General features: G+C 41.0%; 1 protein-coding gene across 1 annotated transcript; it reads right to left on the bottom strand.

The window, feature by feature from the left end:
- Positions 1–3744: 3744 nt before the first annotated feature.
- LOC145406137 (uncharacterized) lies at positions 3745–4503 on the bottom strand. The gene has a single exon (XM_080277335.1). It carries the CDS (start codon positions 4501–4503, stop codon positions 3745–3747), a length of 759 nt encoding a protein of 252 aa, XP_080133461.1.
- Between the last annotated feature and the right edge of the window lie 13022 nt (positions 4504–17525).

The raw sequence follows: 17525 nt of genomic DNA on the forward strand, positions 1-17525 counted from the left end.
GAAATGTAGAAGTGATAACGGAGAGAACTGCGAAAGTATGAAGGATGTATGTGATGGATTATTAACCCATGGGGATGAAGTAAGGATCAGATGGAAAGAATATTTTGAAAGCCTTATGAATGGGAATAGAGGGTGCAGAGCTGCTGTAAACATGACTGGTTCTGGAGGTGTGCAGAGAAGGAATGTAGTACCAGAAAACGTGACGCTTACCCAGCTGAAGAACGCTATGAAGCCCCTGAAAAATGGGAAAGCAGCTGGGGTTGATGAGGTGTATGCAGAAATGATTAAGTGTAGTGGAGTGAGAGGAATGAAGTGCTAGTTGGAGATGTGTAACAAGGCATGGATGCATGAATCTGTGCCAGCAGAGTGGAAAAGGCTGTGACTATACCCCTATACAAAAATAAAGGTGAGCGATGTGAGTGCAAAAATTATCTTGGCATAAGTTTATTGAGTGTTGTAGGGAAGATATATGGAAAGAGAGATATCGGAATTCCTAGTGAGTGATGAAGAGGGTAGTTTTAGGAGTGGCAGGGGATGTGTGGATCAAATACTTGCAGGAAGACACATAGTGGAGAAGGCTTGTGAGAAGGACTATAGGGTGTTTTTGACATTTATGGATCTGGAAAACGCATACGACAAGCAGACAAGAAAAGATTGTGGAAGGTTGTGCGCATGTACGGTATAGATGGTAAGCTGCTGGGTGCCGTTAAGAGTTTCTGTGATGGTGGTGAGGCATGTGGAAGGGTAAATGGGTATCTAAGTGAATCGTTATATGTGGGCGTGTAACAAGGTTATTTGATGTCCCAGTGGTTGTTCAAGGAGAAGGTGGAGGGATATGGTGGATGAGTGTGTGAGGAAGAGAGGTTTGGAAGTCGGTGAGGTTTTGGGACTGACAAGATATCGAGCTGGCTGTATGAATTTTGTGAGAAGTGAATGATCAGGGGTTTGGCACCCTTTTTTAACGTGACAGAGTTCGGATTGACTCTAAATTTGAAATTAAAAAAACCATGGTAGCAAGTAACAATTTGACAAATTTAGATATTCCAACAAAAAATGATGGTGGCAAGTAACATTCAAATAACTTTAAGTAATTTCCACAGAAAATGATGGTGCAGTGGTATGGAGTATTAAACACATTATTTGAATCTTCACAAAAAAATTATGGTAACATTTAGCGTCCAAACAATATTGAGAAATTTCGACAAAATATTATGGTACTATAATACGGTATTTATTTTCAAGATACTTCAAGAGAATCTTGTGACTGGAATTAGTGAGTTGTGGCCAATTTCCACAAAAAATTATGGCAGCATGGAGCATACAAAACATTTTTAAAAAGTTGCACAAAGAATGATGGTACTATAATATAGTATTTATTTATAAGATACTTAAAGTGAATCTTGTGACTGTAGCAAGTGAATGGCAGCCAGGGATTGCAATTCAGCAATAACAAGTGTTCGTGGACCCTGCGGGCCCCTTGCACTTGCTCCTGTGGAGGGCTCTCGCGTTTTTGTGCTGTTCTAGTGTAACGTTGTCACTTGGATTTTTTGCAGCTAACCAAATGATCGTGTTATTTGCAGCTTCGGGAATGGAACCCAAGTTGTCTGAATGCAAGTCCGAAGTACACACACAGACACACGGCTACTGCTACAGTTTATTTTAGTTCTACCTCTGGGCAAAAATTTCTACGGAGATCCTGTGCCGGGCTCCGGGAGCAGCGTTTTTTGGTCAAAATGTGATCGCTCATTATATATAGTAAAAGATTTTCAATCATGATGGGACCAAGTTTTTTTTGCATCAGTGATTTTTTTGCGATTTGTGTGCCAATTTTGGTGCGATTTGAATGTGTAGTTTCGGCTGCCCAAAATGCACACACACACACACACACACACACACACACACACACACACACACGGCTAGTGCTATAGTATATTAGATTATCAGTTGGTTATATGACTAAAAATATTGCTAAATATTGCAGTGATGAAAAGGAGAACTACATTATAATAATAGCTGGCTGTACAGGATTTTCATTGGCATTGCAAGAGAATAAAGATCTTGTAATAACTAAATACTATTCACATAATTAGTTTGATATCCACACGTCTTCACACAAATCAACACTGTACAGTAGAGATGGAGTGACCGGTGGTGCAGGTGGAAATTGCTCCTGGGCAGTGCTTAATAGGCCGTCTTGTTTTCACCCAGAATTCTTGAGCTTCAGGAACAAGTTACAATTTTTATTTTTCGCGTCACTTGTAGATTTAACAAGTTTCACTGTTTTTGTTTTTTATCTATGGTCTAACCTACTTTCATGACGTATTTTTTTCCCCATTCGGTTAACACAGCAGTGGACAAAAACCATTATAATCAAGAATCCTACTAGAGTCAATGCAAAAGGGGGATATACAAAATAAGGAGAAAAAAAATGAGTAATGAAGGAAGTAAGATATCTGGATTATAACATTCTCACAAGGAACAACAGTGATAGGAAGGATACTAAAGGGAAACATAGGACAAAGATAATGGCTGGGATAGCTGAAGTACATCAATGTAAGAGATCAGATGGAACATAAGGTCGTGAGACATAAAAAAGAATTCAGAGTATAGAAATGCTGTGTAAAGAGAGCCATTAAAAGGTACAGGGAGGGGAATTAGTTGGAGGAGATCAAGGGTGACTTTCGAATGGACAGGAATATGGAAGGAAGGTAGCTTCTATTATAGGATAGTACAATTCCAAGCTTGAGAAATAAAAAATAGATCCAAGATTGAAGCTAAAGCGAGCCCATTCCAAAATTAAACAAAGATCTGACAGTGGGACAAGATTAAAGGTATCATGACTACTGACAAATCCTCTACTTGAAATATTAGTTACTGTAAGGACAGAGACAATGAGACAGAAATGAAAGGTGAGGTACAATATTTTTACATTAACGTTAATCCTATTATTTCACAAAGACATCCAAAACTTTGTGCAACTACATACCGTACCTGTTTCATTCAGTATATGTAGCAATATTACCTAAACTCATTTTTTTTTTTCTTAACCTGAGGCGAGGATGCAGCTTTTTTTTTTTTTTTTTTTTTTTTTTTATGTGTTCGACTCTGAGCATTGGCCTCACAGCCTGCTTCCAAGGCCCAGTAGTCCTCCTACATATCATACAGTTGATAGGTTGGTGCAGGGCCGGTTCTAGCCATTTTGGCGCCCTAGGCGAGATCAGAATTTGGCTCCCACTCTCCCTGCTCGGAGCTGCTTCATCCCCTCCTCCCAATACACACACACATACATGCGCACACACACACATACAACGAAAACCGCAAGGTTCACCACATTATGTGATTACCCTACTATTACTGACTGATTCATCACCATCCATACCAAATCCAACATAATGACTCCCATATTATTCTGCAATATTAGAGTAATGCATGGAACAAAATTCAAACACCTGTCCTCAATGGTACATCTATTTTTAATTAAAAATATAGAAATATATTATCATAATACTGATAACATTTAATGAACGAAAGTGGGGCATGCATTGTGTTCAATAATTTGTATTAATATTTCAAGTATTAGGTTCGCTTGAATTCAGAAAATTTAACAGAAAAGTATTGGTTAATTGGTTCCATTGAACCTTGATATGAAAAAAATATAGAACATGCACAAACTATGCAGTACAATTTCCAGGTCTTTGAGTCTGAGTAATTAAGGTTGGCCAAACATCTGACATTACATTATTATTAAAATGGGCCACGTCTGGACTTTCTCGCTGCAAAGGCATCTATGGCTTCATCAAAAGATACCTGCCTAGATTCTTCACGATTTATGCTTATTATTGCTAGTCCGTTTAGACGGTCTTGAGCCATTGTAGACCTAAGGTAGGTTTTCAATAACTTCAACCTAGAGAAGCTCTTCTCAGCAGTAGCAACTGCCACTGGGATAGTGGCAGCTATTCTGAGAGCCACCCACATATTTGGATAAATTTCCTTCAGTCTTTTCTTTTGAAAGAGAGTAAGAAGTTCCAGGGTGGTCATGCTAGTTTCTGGCAAAGAGGGAAAACTCTGCATCTCCATTGCCAGTTCCCTCCCATCCAAATCAGACTCTCCATCACTGCTTAGGGTCTTGCTAAGTGTTTCACATTGCTTTATTAGCTCTGCGTTGGGTAAGTCAGGGAAGTTGACAAGTACTCCAAACTTTTCCTGTACTTTATCCAATGTCTGGAAACGTTCTTGCAGTGATGCAATACAAACATCCACCACAACATTGAAGAAGGAAATTTCCATTTTCTTTAGTGCGTCACTGACTTCCTCATCTGGAGACTCATAGGAAAACTGTCTCTTTGTTTTTCTTAATCTCTTCTGCTTAAGAACAGCCTCAGTATTCATTTTCTCACAGATATCTTTGGCAGATACTTGGGCTGAAGCAAATCCAGTGGTTCTATATCTGACCAGAGAGACCTCTGCCTTCTTCAGGAGTTCAACTGCAACATCCAACTGCATTGAAGGCGATTGTAGTAATTTGCTGACATGCTGGATTTGGGTTAGGATATCATACCACACCACAGTACAAATTGAAAAACGGTATGATCCTACCTCCTCAGCCAAGGATTATGCCTCAGTCTTTATTATTGGGTCTGGAGCTTTGTCCCTCACCTCTATGAGTGCCTCTCTAACTTCAGCACTCTGATATCTCACAGTCTCTACACTGTTGACTCGACTCTCCCATCTGGTATCTGACCAGGATTTAAGAGTCAAGTTGACATGCCTTTTCAAGATGCTCCATCTCTGAGTGGAAGCAGAGAAGAGAGTGAAAAGCTTCTGAAGATAGCCAAAGTAGCAGGTGGCATCGGCTGAGCTTTTTGCTGCATCTGATACCACTAGATTCAAGGTATGTGCTCCACATGGCACAAATAAAGCTCTAGGGTTTATTTATAGAAGCCTAGCTTGGACTCCCTTCCTCTTTCCCTTCATATTTGCCCCATTGTCATAAGACTGCCCTCTACAGTCTTCAAATGGGATGTTGAGCTCTTGTAGTCTTCTTAGTATGAGGGTTGCGAGGCTTTCTCTAGTTGATTCTTCTACCTCAAGAAATCCCATAAAATGCTCTTTTATTTTAGGGATTTTTTTCCACTACAACATGTCGAATTATGACTGACAGTTCCTCTTTATGGCTGAAATCAGGTGTGCAATCCAAGATAGCTGAAAAGTACTTTGTTTGATTTCGTCGACCATATGCTCCACAATCTTGCCACTTATGCATTCTATCAGTTCATTTTGTATATATTTTCCTAAATAGGATATATGGTTGACTCCACTTTCCACCAAGTCAATATGATGCTTAAGAACTAGGTCGAACTTTGCCATGAGCTCTACCTTTTTCAGAAAGTTACCATTATCAAGCTGATACAGTTCGTCCGTGGTCCCCTTAAAAGCAATATTTCTCTCTGCCAATGACTAGTCAGGACATCTCTCCACCTCCTCCGTTCAGTTTCCACAAGTTTCATTTCTTCTTTATCTATTGTATGACCCTTTTCAAGTCGAATTTCTAGTTCCTCCCACGATGTCATGTGCTTTAAATGTTTTGCACTATTCTCCTGTGTTGTCAGTGTATCACTACAATTTTTCCAGTCCTTAAGTCCATCATTGATAAGTTTGTATTCCGTTTTTGAAAACAGTTTACAACAGAAACAAAAAAGCCTGTCTGATTTCTTAGAATAGACTCGCCAGCTTCTCTTCAGCTTCTCTCCGTTCACTAATTTTCTATAAAAGTGGTGGTGATGGCAACTTTCTCCTATCCTCCTCTTTTGGAAAAATAAAGTCTGATTTTACCTGATATGGCCCTCTGGTGACTAACTCTGTTCTCACTTTATCAGATAATAATGTAGGCCAGTACGCAGGATCTATAGTTGTAGCTTTGGTAGACTCTTGTATTTCAGAATATGCTTCAGCAGTTGATGGGCTTCGTGCAGGCTGTGTAGTTGTGTGTAATCTGCAACTTTCATGGGTGATTCCTGTGTAAAATTGAGAAAAGGTTAGAAATGGTATGAAGGTTAACCCCAAAATGGCATAAAAATATCTATGATAGATCTATTTATCATTATTCAATTCATTATTTATGTGGCATAGGCTATAGCTACTATTATCCTAAGTTTTAAGTCTTGAACTGAACTCACCTGCTTCAGGTTGTGTGTCAATAGAGGCAGCTGGAGAACCGGACGTTGTCGGATCTGTGGCTTGTGTATCGGCACATGCTTCCGAAACAGGCATAGATGGGTTAGACATTTCTTCTCTCGCAGCTTGGGGCTTCACCAAATATTTTTGAAGTGCATCTGGAAAGATATAGAGTATATAATTTACATATAGTCAGTCTATAAACTAACAAATCAATCAACTGTAGAAGATAGCTTTTTCTTTGGAGGGGAGACCGCATTAAAATATTAGTCATTATCTGTGAATAATAAAATAAGTCTTGTCTTCGTCATTGAATTATGAGAAAATACATTTCTTTTATAAATAGCAGCAACATACATGTCAATATCATACCGTTCATACATGCACAAATACATGAACTTAAAAATAAAAAAACTGAGAGTAAACTTTAAAATATTGTAGTCCAGCTGGCCCTATAACATGCATAATACGTAGCTAGTCTCAGTGTCTGAATTGAGTCCATAATATTTAGAATATATATAAATCAACAGCTTAGCCTTAACGTCAACAAAACTTGGCCTACCTCTATATTTGGCTGCCTTTTCCTCCTCTTCTTTCCGTCGTTCCCTTCCTTGTGCACCCGAAAGCTTTGTCGTCCTCTTCATTATGGAAAATAGAAGATAAAGTTTCGTCCTATTCTCGCTACCAGCCAACTAGTAACAGTGACAGTCAGTCAATCTTGCGAAGTTGCAGCGACTAGGAGAGGTGCGGCGTGTAACGCGACTGGCGCGTGCCACACAAACTTTGAGACTGACTTGTACAGGACCTGTCCGTTTTGCCTGTAGCCTGGACGTTGGGGCAGCGCACGAATTAAACGGTAACTAAACGTAACCCCGTTCCTCACTTTCATAATTCCATTACATTGGGGATTTATTGTAAATCCAGAAGGGGGATTGTATTATTGCGAGAAAGACCGTTATGGGTGCAACCATGCAAAATGCCTAATTAAACATAGGAAAAGAAGATATCCAAATATACATGTTCGTGACGTAACTTATAATTCATATCAATAGTGGGCAATTTATAAATATACTATTATTATACTTTTTAGACAGAAGATAGATAGATTATGAGATGTAATCTGTATTCTGATGCCACCGGTATATATAATTATAAACTTATAACTATAACTTATAGCCTATAAGCTCGATCGAGTTGATAGTGAAAAATTATGTCAACTCATCGCAGAAAATATAGTTGAATTTTAATGGGCGCCCTAAGGCAATTTATTTTTTATTAATACGTATTCGTGAATTTCGTATTATGATTAATTTTTTGCCTTGGCGGCATCCCCGTCCAGATGGTGGCACCCTAGGCGACCGCCTATATGGCCTATGCTAAAAACCGGCCCTGGGTTGGTGATGATTGGCTGAATGCAACATGTCCGAATAATTTATTTACTAGCCCCAATTTCCCCCTCCAATATATGTTATCAATTAACAATGCTAACGAGTAAAGAGATTATGAAGCGATGTTGCATTCAGCCAATCATCACCAACCAATCAAGTGCATCTTCGCCACGTAAAAAAAAAAACAAATGAGTATAGTAACAGAGATGTCCTCCACTAACATTACTTCCCCCAGGAGCTTTACCAATGCCCCTGGGAGGAGGAATCAATATACCCATCATCCAGAGATGAACAGGGACAGCAAGTGCCAACAAGGCTGTTTACACTCTCCACAACATCTTACTCATAAAGAAATCCGGATTAGTGTTCAGATTATCTAAGTTGTCTGGACAGTTGGAGGAATGGACACAAGAAATAGTGATGCAAGTTGCTGGCGAAGCGTTTGTCTGTACTCATTAACAGGTAGAGTAGATGGTGATCAAGGGGTAGCAAAGGCAGGAGGAGGAGATGAAGATGCATTATTTTCCTGAGTTTCCTCCCACCTGAAGTACCTTGGAGTACCCTTAAGATCATCTGCGTGAACCCATTTGCACACAGATGAAAACAAGTCTTTCATCTTAAATGTGTTACCGTTACTAGACATCGCACGGTGTGGGTTGTAAATTTGCCATCCAGTTTAGAAGTACGAATATGTCAACGAGCAAATACAAAGTCTCCAACGGTAATACTGATAGGTGTGGCACAGCTGTGCTGGCAATGTAACATATCTTCTTTAGGCAAGGTCAGATTAACCTTTATATACTGGTGTATTTTCTGGAAGTCTATCAGTTTCACTTTCACATTATCGTCTAAGTTATAGAGGGAATTAGGTTTTGATAATAGTATTGAATAGGGCAAAGATCTGTCGAATCCATATTAGGCAAACACTGGAGTTACGCCAATGGTTTTATTAATGGGGTTGTTGATAGAAGCAGCAACTTGTGGTAACCACTCATTCCAACAAGTGGCAAAGCTAAATGATTTCCTGTAAAGCAGGAAAGCATTTGCAACGCTGGGTGGTAACCTTATATCCAACCGACACGTGTTCCCTACGTGACAGCAATTAAGTTGGCAGAGGGTTAGTGCCACTCCCCGGAAAACAACTGTGGTAACTAAAAATGCAATCAAGAAGCCTCGGACCAGGACTGACCAAGAGATGACGACTAAGGACCGAACAAAGGACATGACACGGATGGCGACGTCGAATGTCTATCTATCTATTGCCAGACGCTTCAATCCCGTTTGGGGTGGCCACAAACAAATCGCCTCCAAGTCACCCTGTCCCCCGCCATTTCACTGCCCTGCTCCCAACTCACACCCCCCTCTCTCATATACCTCTCCACCCCATCCCTCCATCTCATCCTCGGCCTCCCCCTCCCTCTTCCCCCCTCCACCTCACTCACATACACTCTCTTCGTCAGTCTTTCACCCTCCATCCTCTCCACATGGCCAAACCACCTCAGTGTTCCTCATAACGCTCCCTATCACATCCACATCAACACCACAACGTTCCTTTATATCCTCATTCGTCAGCCTATCTCTCCATGTGACTCCACAGGCTCCTCTTAAATAACTCATTTCCACTGCTCTCACTCTTGACTTGTGTCCTTCCAACAACGTCCAAGCTTCACTTCCGTACGTTAGAGTTGGTATCACAATACTGTCATGTAGTAACTTTTTCACTTCCATGCTCACTTCCCTGTTTCTTATCACTGCTTTCAAAGAACCAGCAACCTTTCTTCCCTGCTGTACCCTTTCAAGCACTTCACCCTCGAAACCTCCATCCTTACTCATCACACTACCCAAGTACTTAAACGTACTCACATTTTCCAATTCCTCACCATCCAACCTCGCTGTACATTCACTGACTTCACCTCTCTCAAAGACGTCGAATGTGAGGGGTGCAAATGATGAGGTGAAAGAGAGAGAGATTGTCCAGGTGTCTGAGGGTGCGAAAGTGGATGTATGTGGATTAACTGAAACTAAATGGCCAGGAGAGAATGTGAGAGAATGGGAGTATGGATGGGGTGTATGTGCGAGAGTAGGTGAGAATGAGAAGGCAAAAGAAGGAGTGTGTACTGTTGTGAGTAACAGATGGAAGGACAATATAAGAGAGTATGGATCAGTTGGCTCAAGGATTGTGTGGGTAAGATTGAAATTTGGTCTACAGATGTAGGCGATTGTGTGCATGTATGCGCCAACTCAAGATCATGGAAGCAGAGTGAGAGAAGAGTTCTGAACAAATGTGGAAGTGTGCATGGAAAAGTATGAAAGGAATGAGAGAGTGTTTTTGATTGGCGATGTGATTGGTAAAGTAGGGAGTATGAAGGTGGATGGAGTAGTTGGTGAGTGGGGTATGCCTAAGATAGATGAGAATGGCAATGCTTTAGTGGACATTTGTGCCAGGGGAGGAGTTGGTAATAGCCAATACCCTCTTCAGGCACAAAATGATCCGCATGTATATATGGCAAGTGATGGTGGGTGGTGAACTGAATGAAAAGAAGGCAATGACTGAGTATGTGTGTGTGGATGACAGGAGGCAAAGATGTATAGTGGATGCAAGAGCATATAGAGGTTCGGGGAGTGGACTTTCTGACCACTAAATCAAAGTCCAAGTAAAATGGAGAAATAGAAGAAGGGAAGGACGGGAGGAATGAGTAGATGCAAGGAGAGTGGAAAAGTTACAAGAGGATGAGAAAAAGGCAGAATATAAGAGAGAAGTGGAGGAACGATTGGGTAAATAAGAACTGGAGCAGATGGAGGACGTGGAAGGTGTGTGCAAGATATTGACAAAAGAAATATGTGCAGCATCTGAGGTGCTGTGTGAGGTGAAGAGAAGACGAAAGGGGGTGGAAGAATCAACATGGTGAAATGAAGAGGTGAGGCAGGCTGTTGCAGAAAAAAAGAAAGCATATAATGAATGGATGGGAAATAGGGACGTGGAAGAAGCTGAGAGACGGAAGGGATAGTTATATGTAGAAAAGAAGAGAGAGGTGAAAAGATTAGTAAGAGAGAGTAAGAAGAGAGTGGATGAGGAATTTTGAAGGAATTTGAGTATAAAGTGGAGGGACTGTAAGAAAATGTTCTGGAAAGAGGTAAAGAGAGTTAGACAGGGTGGCAATGAAGTTAGTAGGGGATTGAACAATAAAAATGGTAGATTACTAGTGGAGAAGGGGGAAAAAGTGAGCAGATGGAGAGAACACTTTAAGGAACTGTTGAACATAGAGAATGAAAGTAGTGCGAGTATAAGTGGCTGGGGAATGGCTGGGGGATGGAGAGAGAGGTGAGAAGACAGGAAGAAGTCAGTAGGAGGGAAGTTGTGGAAGCAATGAAGAAAGTCAAAATGGGGAAAGCCCCAGGAACTGATCGAGTGTGTGGTGAAGTGCTGAAGCACTGGGGAGAGATAGGAGTAGAATTGATGATGAAGATGTGCAGATTGGCCTGGGGGGAAGGTAGAGTCCCGGAGGGTTGGAAGTCAGGTACAATTATTCCCTTGAACAAAAGTAAAGGGGAAAAAGAAGTGTGTGGTAATCATAGGAGCATTTGCCTTCGTAGTGTAATAGGAAAAATATATGGTAGGACAGTATTGACAGAGTTAGGGAAATAACAGAGGGATTAGTTGGAGAAAAACAGGGAGGCTTTACGAAGGGAAGAGGTTGTGTAGATCAAATATTCATTCTTCGATCTTTAGTGGAAAAGTTTCTAGAGAAGGGAAAGAAATTGTATGAAGCCTTTATGTATTTGGGGAAAGCATGACAGGGTGGATAGACAAGGATTGTGGAAAGTATTAACCCGCCCCGTCCCGACCACTTTTTGACCACTGGTAACCCCCAATCCCGACCATTTTTCGACCCTTTTTTTTTTTTGCTAAAACTTTCGCTTTTGGTGAGAAACATCGAAAATTCATAGAGAAATCGCTCACCTGAGGTTTAAAATACTCATTACAGGTAGGAGAGCCTCCTTACCTTACTGGGTTTTCTATCAGGCTGGCACCAAAGAAAACGAGTTCTATGGGAGGATAACTATTTCACACCACTCATAAACGGTATTTATTTATTTACTGTTACGAATTTATATGTAGTACAAGAGTATATTGGTTTTCAAGCAGTAATATAGGCATTATAAGCATTGTTTCACTCACTAATACCTGACCTTTTTTTGCCACATTACCTGATCATCATTTCTAACTGTTTCTTCCTCTAATGCTATGTAAAGTTTGTCCTCCACATTGTCATTGATTGGGGAATCACTCTGGCCCTGAATTTCGTACCGTGGCATGACATGGCTATACTGGCCAGGTCACTGATAACAGGTGAATTGCTGAGAAAAGGGCATGCAGGGGGGGAGGAGGTCATGCTGGGTAAGGCATTGTCTCTGCCTGGCATCTTGTTGAGGAAGGTGTCCCGTGTATACGTACCAAAAATGACTCGCGAAAATTGAAAATTGTGGAAATTATGAACCTTGCAATTGCAGGACGTTGAAGTACGTCCTCGGGATTAGCTGTGACAAAACGTGAGGACGTGGAAGTACGTCCTCGGGACGGTGCGGGTTAAGAATATATGGAGTAGATGGGAAGTTGCTGAATGCTGTGAAGAGTATGTATGAGGGTGCTAAGTCTGCAGTGTGTGTGGATAGTGAACTGAGTGAATTTTACTATTTGAAGGCTGGGTTGAAACAGTGATGTGTCATGACTCCATGGTTGTTCAGTCTATTATAAAAGAAATACAAGGCAGGGCAGTGGATGTTGGAGTGGCCCTAATGAGAGAGGGCAGTGTTTGGAAACTCCCTGTACTGTTGTTTGCAGCTGATACTGTGTTGTTGAGTGCAAGGCTTGGTGGATGAGTTTGGGAGAGTGTGTAAGAAACGGAAACTAAAGGTGAATGTAGGGAAGAGTAAAGTTATGGTCTTCGAGAGAGGTGAATGTACAGTGAGGTTGGATGATGAGGAAATGGAAAATGTGAGTACGTTTAACGACTTGGGTAGTGTGATGAGTAAGGATGGAAGTTTGGAGGGTGAAGTGCTTGAAAAGGTACATCAAGGAAGAAATGTTGCTGGTTCTTTGAAAGCAGTGATAAGAAACAGGGAAGTGAGCATGGGAGTGATAAATTTACTACATGACAGTATTGTGGTACCAACTCTAACGTATGGAAGTAAAGCTTGGACGTTGTTGGAGGGTCACAAGTCAAGAGTGAGAGCTGTGGAAATGAGTTATTTGAGGAGCATGTGGAGTCACACGGAGAGACAGACTGACAAATGGGGATGTGTAGGAGCGTTGTGGTGTGGATGTGGATGTGATAGGAAACATTATGAGAAACACACTGAAGTGGTTTGGCCATGTGGAGAGGATGGTGAGTGAGAGACTGACGAGGAAATTGTATGTGAGTGAGGTGGAGGGGGAGGCCGAGGATGAGAAGGAGGGATGGAGTGGAGAGGTCGAGGATGAGATGGAGGGATGGAGTGGAGAGGTCGAGGATGAGATGGGGGGATGGAGGTGTGAGTTTGGAGCAGGGCAGTGAAATGGCTCGACTTGGAGGCGATTTGATTGTGGCCATCCCGTATGGGATTAAGGCGTCTGGCAATAGACAGATAGACAAACAGACACTCTGCACCAAACTACGTAAGAAGGAACTTAAGAAGCTCAATAATAATAATATCCCATGGACATGATGGAACTGGATATTTAATAGTGTATCAGGTGGTGGTCCAGTTGATTTTGATTACAGGGAACATAGGAGTCACAGTGAATACTGATATCCTTTTGAATAGTACGCCAACAGAATGAAAGACATGCGTCTCTCAAACACCGATCTTTTCCCGGATAGGATGCATGTGTGTTATGGATAATGTGGAGTACTACAGGTATTAAATCAGTGGAAACAACGAACTGACGTACCTCTCTGTTAGGTATGTCCCCGCCGGTAAGGGTTGTCTTCTTATACAAGATACCGTTGTCTAACACGAGTTCATCTACTGGTACTGGCAGAGTAGGTAAGGCCGAAGAGCCTTCTGACTCTAGGAAGTAAATAGCCTTAGGCCACAGAAGGTCTTTGCACTGACAACTGTAGACAATACAAGATGTTAGGGTGGTGTAAAGAGTTTCACTTGGTTGATATGCTGAGACCGCCGTAGTTACAAGACATGAAGGAACTACATTAGATTTACTAGGAACATACTCAAAGGTTGGAGTGAAATCTCGGGTATTAAATGACCATCGTGCTAGACGTCCGGTAAGCTTTCTTCCTTTGAAGAAGTTACAAAATGAGAGTTGATCTGTTTGAATATACACTGGATATTTGTAAATCATGTCTCTGAAATGTCTGAGAAACCAAACCACTGCTAAAGTCTCCCTTGGAGTAACACTGTAGTTACTTTCAGTGGTACTGAGAGCATGACCAGCAAATGGTAATGCATGTTTCCTCTTTGCATGAACATCTTGGATCAGTACTAAGCCTCGGCCTACGCCAGATGCATCTGTACAAAGAAGAAAAGGTTTCTTATAATCAGGAAATGGCAAGGCTGGTGCATTTACAAGTGATGTCTTCAGTGTTTCAAAGGCAAGAGACTGGTCATTAGTCTAAACAAAAGGATAATTTTTCTCAAGTAATTTAGTAAGAGTGGCGGAGATCTGTGCATAACCTTGAATAAGTCGCCGATAATAGCTACTCAATCCATGGAAATTTACGTCATCAGCACAGGTGGTTTCTGGGAAGTTTGCAGCTGCCTCAGCTTTCTCATCTGAGGTATGAATTCCCTCGGCATGAACCACCTGTCGAAGAAATTTATTTTTCTTACACTAAAGTTGCATTTACTGAGCTTAATGCTTAGACCAGCCATTTGGAGGCGATCAAAACCTTGTAGTTTGACAAAATGTTCAGGGATTATTTTACTCACTAGAATGGCATCAGCTAGATAAGAAAAAAGAGAATGGCCAATCATACACTAAATACAGACTGGAAAAGCCACAAGAATACTTATGGAGCATTTCTAAGACCAAAGGGAAACTTTTGAAAATGATAGTGGTCAGAAGGGGGGCTAAATACCGTACAGTTATGGGGCGAGACGATTCTTCCATTTCAGCTTCCCAGTAGCCGCTAAGTATGTCAAAGGAAGCGAAAACAACGTTATTTCTCACCAAATGATTCCAGTAAATCTGTTAAGATTGGTAATGGGAATCGATCGGGTACAGTAACAGAGTTTACTTAACGATAGTCAACTACGGATCTAAACTTGCTTCGTTTCGTGGGGATTAAGAAAAGCAGAGTATTCCACTGACTGACGGAGTGTTCAGTGATGTCCTGGTTAAGCATATCCCACACTATCTCGTCAGCTTCTTTTCGTAAGCTATGGGGTAATTTATATGCCAGGACATGAACAGACACAGTACCAGGAATCAACTAATTGGTGTGAATTATAAAATCTGTCATTTCTCATAAGCACCCCAGGTAAGGCAACAACATCTCTATACTGTAGGTCTGGTAAAGATTGATCAATTGTACTTTATGCTCAGGAAAACCTCCGGGCTTTACTTCAAGGGTAATATCAGCTGAAGGAGTCGCAGCAGAATAGGTAGAGTTTTCAGTGGTATGTACACCATATAAATCATCATCATCATCATCATCCTTAGCAGCTACAGAGAATGGAATATCCTGGTACACCTTTAAGGTCGATGAGCACACCAAGAAATCGCCAATTTAGTGGAGCATTGGTGACAATTAATAGGGAAAGAAAAAACAAATTTTCTTTCAACACGTAACACAAGGCTTACTCATATGATAAATCATTCACACAACACGTCTCAGATAAGGTTAATGGATTCACACCGTCTTTCGCACTGACAAAATACTTTCGTGAACTCATGCGACAACAAAACTGTACACCATTTTGTCACTGTTCATTTCATCTCTGAATGTTGCAAAATGTCGTTCAGACTATGAGGTAGTTAAATGAGATATAGATGAGTCAGCAGTTTTGTCACTGTTAGAGGGGGTATCATGAGATAATGGTACTAAATTTATTTTTATTACTCTTCTGGTTGCTGTGGAGTAGGAGTTATAGTAAACTGTCTCATCGAACTTACTTCTGAAAGGACAGGGTGTGGGTGATTAATGCCTGATACATAAAGTCCCTTTGCTGTAATACTACCACAAGCATGTATTAGTTTAATAGAATGGTGAACCATGATGTCATTAGAAATCAAAACATCTGCAGGATACTGGAGTTTGTGACATAAAACTCAGCCGTAAAAGGTTTTATTAATTCATCTAGTTTTATTTCAAGGGCTACCTTGCCCTTCACACAAAATTCTGAGCCGTCAACACCACAGAGGCGAATGTCAGGTGGCCCAAGGATCCAAACCCGTTTGATCTTCCTTTTAATATTGTGTAGGGAAGATTTAGATATCAGGTTCACCACAGACCCAGAGACCATAAAAAAACGATGTAGGGACTCATTCACAATTACAGAAGATAACTACACCTAAATGAGTCAGTGGACTAATCAGGCATATGGGGAGCTCAGAATATTGTGTTGTTATGGAGGATTCTGCCCATGCTGGCGTGGTGTTTCCAACGACTGTACTGGCGGGGGCAAGGCACTTGCTGGTAAAATGATGATGACTTGTGACAAGTACTATATTTGTTACTGAATGAAAGTGATCTATAATCACCTTTGTGTCCTCGTTCATCTCCAAGTCTTCGGTAACAATGAGCTACTCGGTGAACTGAGCATTTACAGTAAAAACAAACTGTCTCAGTTCTGTTTTTAGAACTGGCACGGCCATGAAAGAATCTACTTTGTGACGCACGTCTTGGATGTGACATGGCTGGTGAACGTGGTGAGACGTTTTGTCTGTTGTGTGGAAATGAAAAATGTCCTTGGCCTTGAGACTGAGAAGGTGGTGTTGGGCTAGTAACTGGTTGAATCGTAGTAGCTGTTTGAGTAGGTATGATACGAAGTTTCTCTTCTATCTGTACAGCTACCTTGGTTTTGTCATCCTTAGGAGAGAAAACTGAACCTCTAACTCAGTGCATGATTCATCCTTGCTAAGACTGTTTAGGAACCTGAGGTAGGTAAATAACGTTGCTACATTAGTTAAAGTGGTTTTCCCATATCATCAGTTTCTGCCCTCGGGCTGTTCAGTGCCTCTAAAAGATCACTCCCTGTTGCAGCCTATACCGCAGCTGCCTCTAACAGGGTATTTTTTTGGGGAAGGATGACATTATTGAGCCTCGTATTTTCCAGTAGTCTGCAGATGCTCATCAAGGATCCTAATTTCATGTGGTTATAAATAAAATCTACAGATTTGGCACAACATTCAAGAAAAGGAAGTAAACTTCTCATGGAACCTACATCTTTTGAGAGAATCCACTCATGAATAACCATTATCTAGCCTGCTTCTATGGTAGCAATCTTAGCACTTTCTGCTGTAAGTCCTTTGTTTGCAACTGCATACTGGACAACACTAGTGAAATCATAACACTAACAGCAGGATTCATACTCGTGCATTTGGGACGTGATGCATCTTCCAAGATGATCATTTGAGGTGCAGGAAGGGGTGTTATAGGCTGAATTGTCATTGTTAAATAAGTAAAAATTAATCTTGGAACAGTAGTAACACAGTTGTTGGGAGTGGTAGGAGAGGACAAGTAAGGTGGTTTTCTATCAGAAGGTAACTGAGAAATGTGTGATATACTGGGGGTGGAATGCTATCTACAAAGGATGAATTAGTTGAAGCAACAGAGACATGTATTTGTGACTCAGCTGATTGAACGATTTCTCGTGAATAAGTCTTTCCAATCTCAAACGAGTAAAATTGCCCTATGAGTGTTCAATCTGGGTGGGACTCGATTCTGTTTCATTTCCAAACGAGATTTGTATCATCTTCAGGTAAATTAAACTTCTTAAAATAATGAAATATCATGAAGA

This window comes from Coenobita brevimanus, chromosome 69 (genome assembly GCF_032717465.1).
Source record: "Coenobita brevimanus isolate Jiangsu-jjx chromosome 69, ASM3271746v2, whole genome shotgun sequence".
Taxonomy (NCBI): Eukaryota; Metazoa; Arthropoda; class Malacostraca; order Decapoda; family Coenobitidae; genus Coenobita; species Coenobita brevimanus.

What these genes read in the sequence shown, in the direction of transcription:
- LOC145406137 (XM_080277335.1), bottom strand. Translation starts at nt 4,503, where the DNA reads ATGCAGTTGGATGTTGCAGTTGAACTCCTGAAGAAGGCAGAGGTCTCT.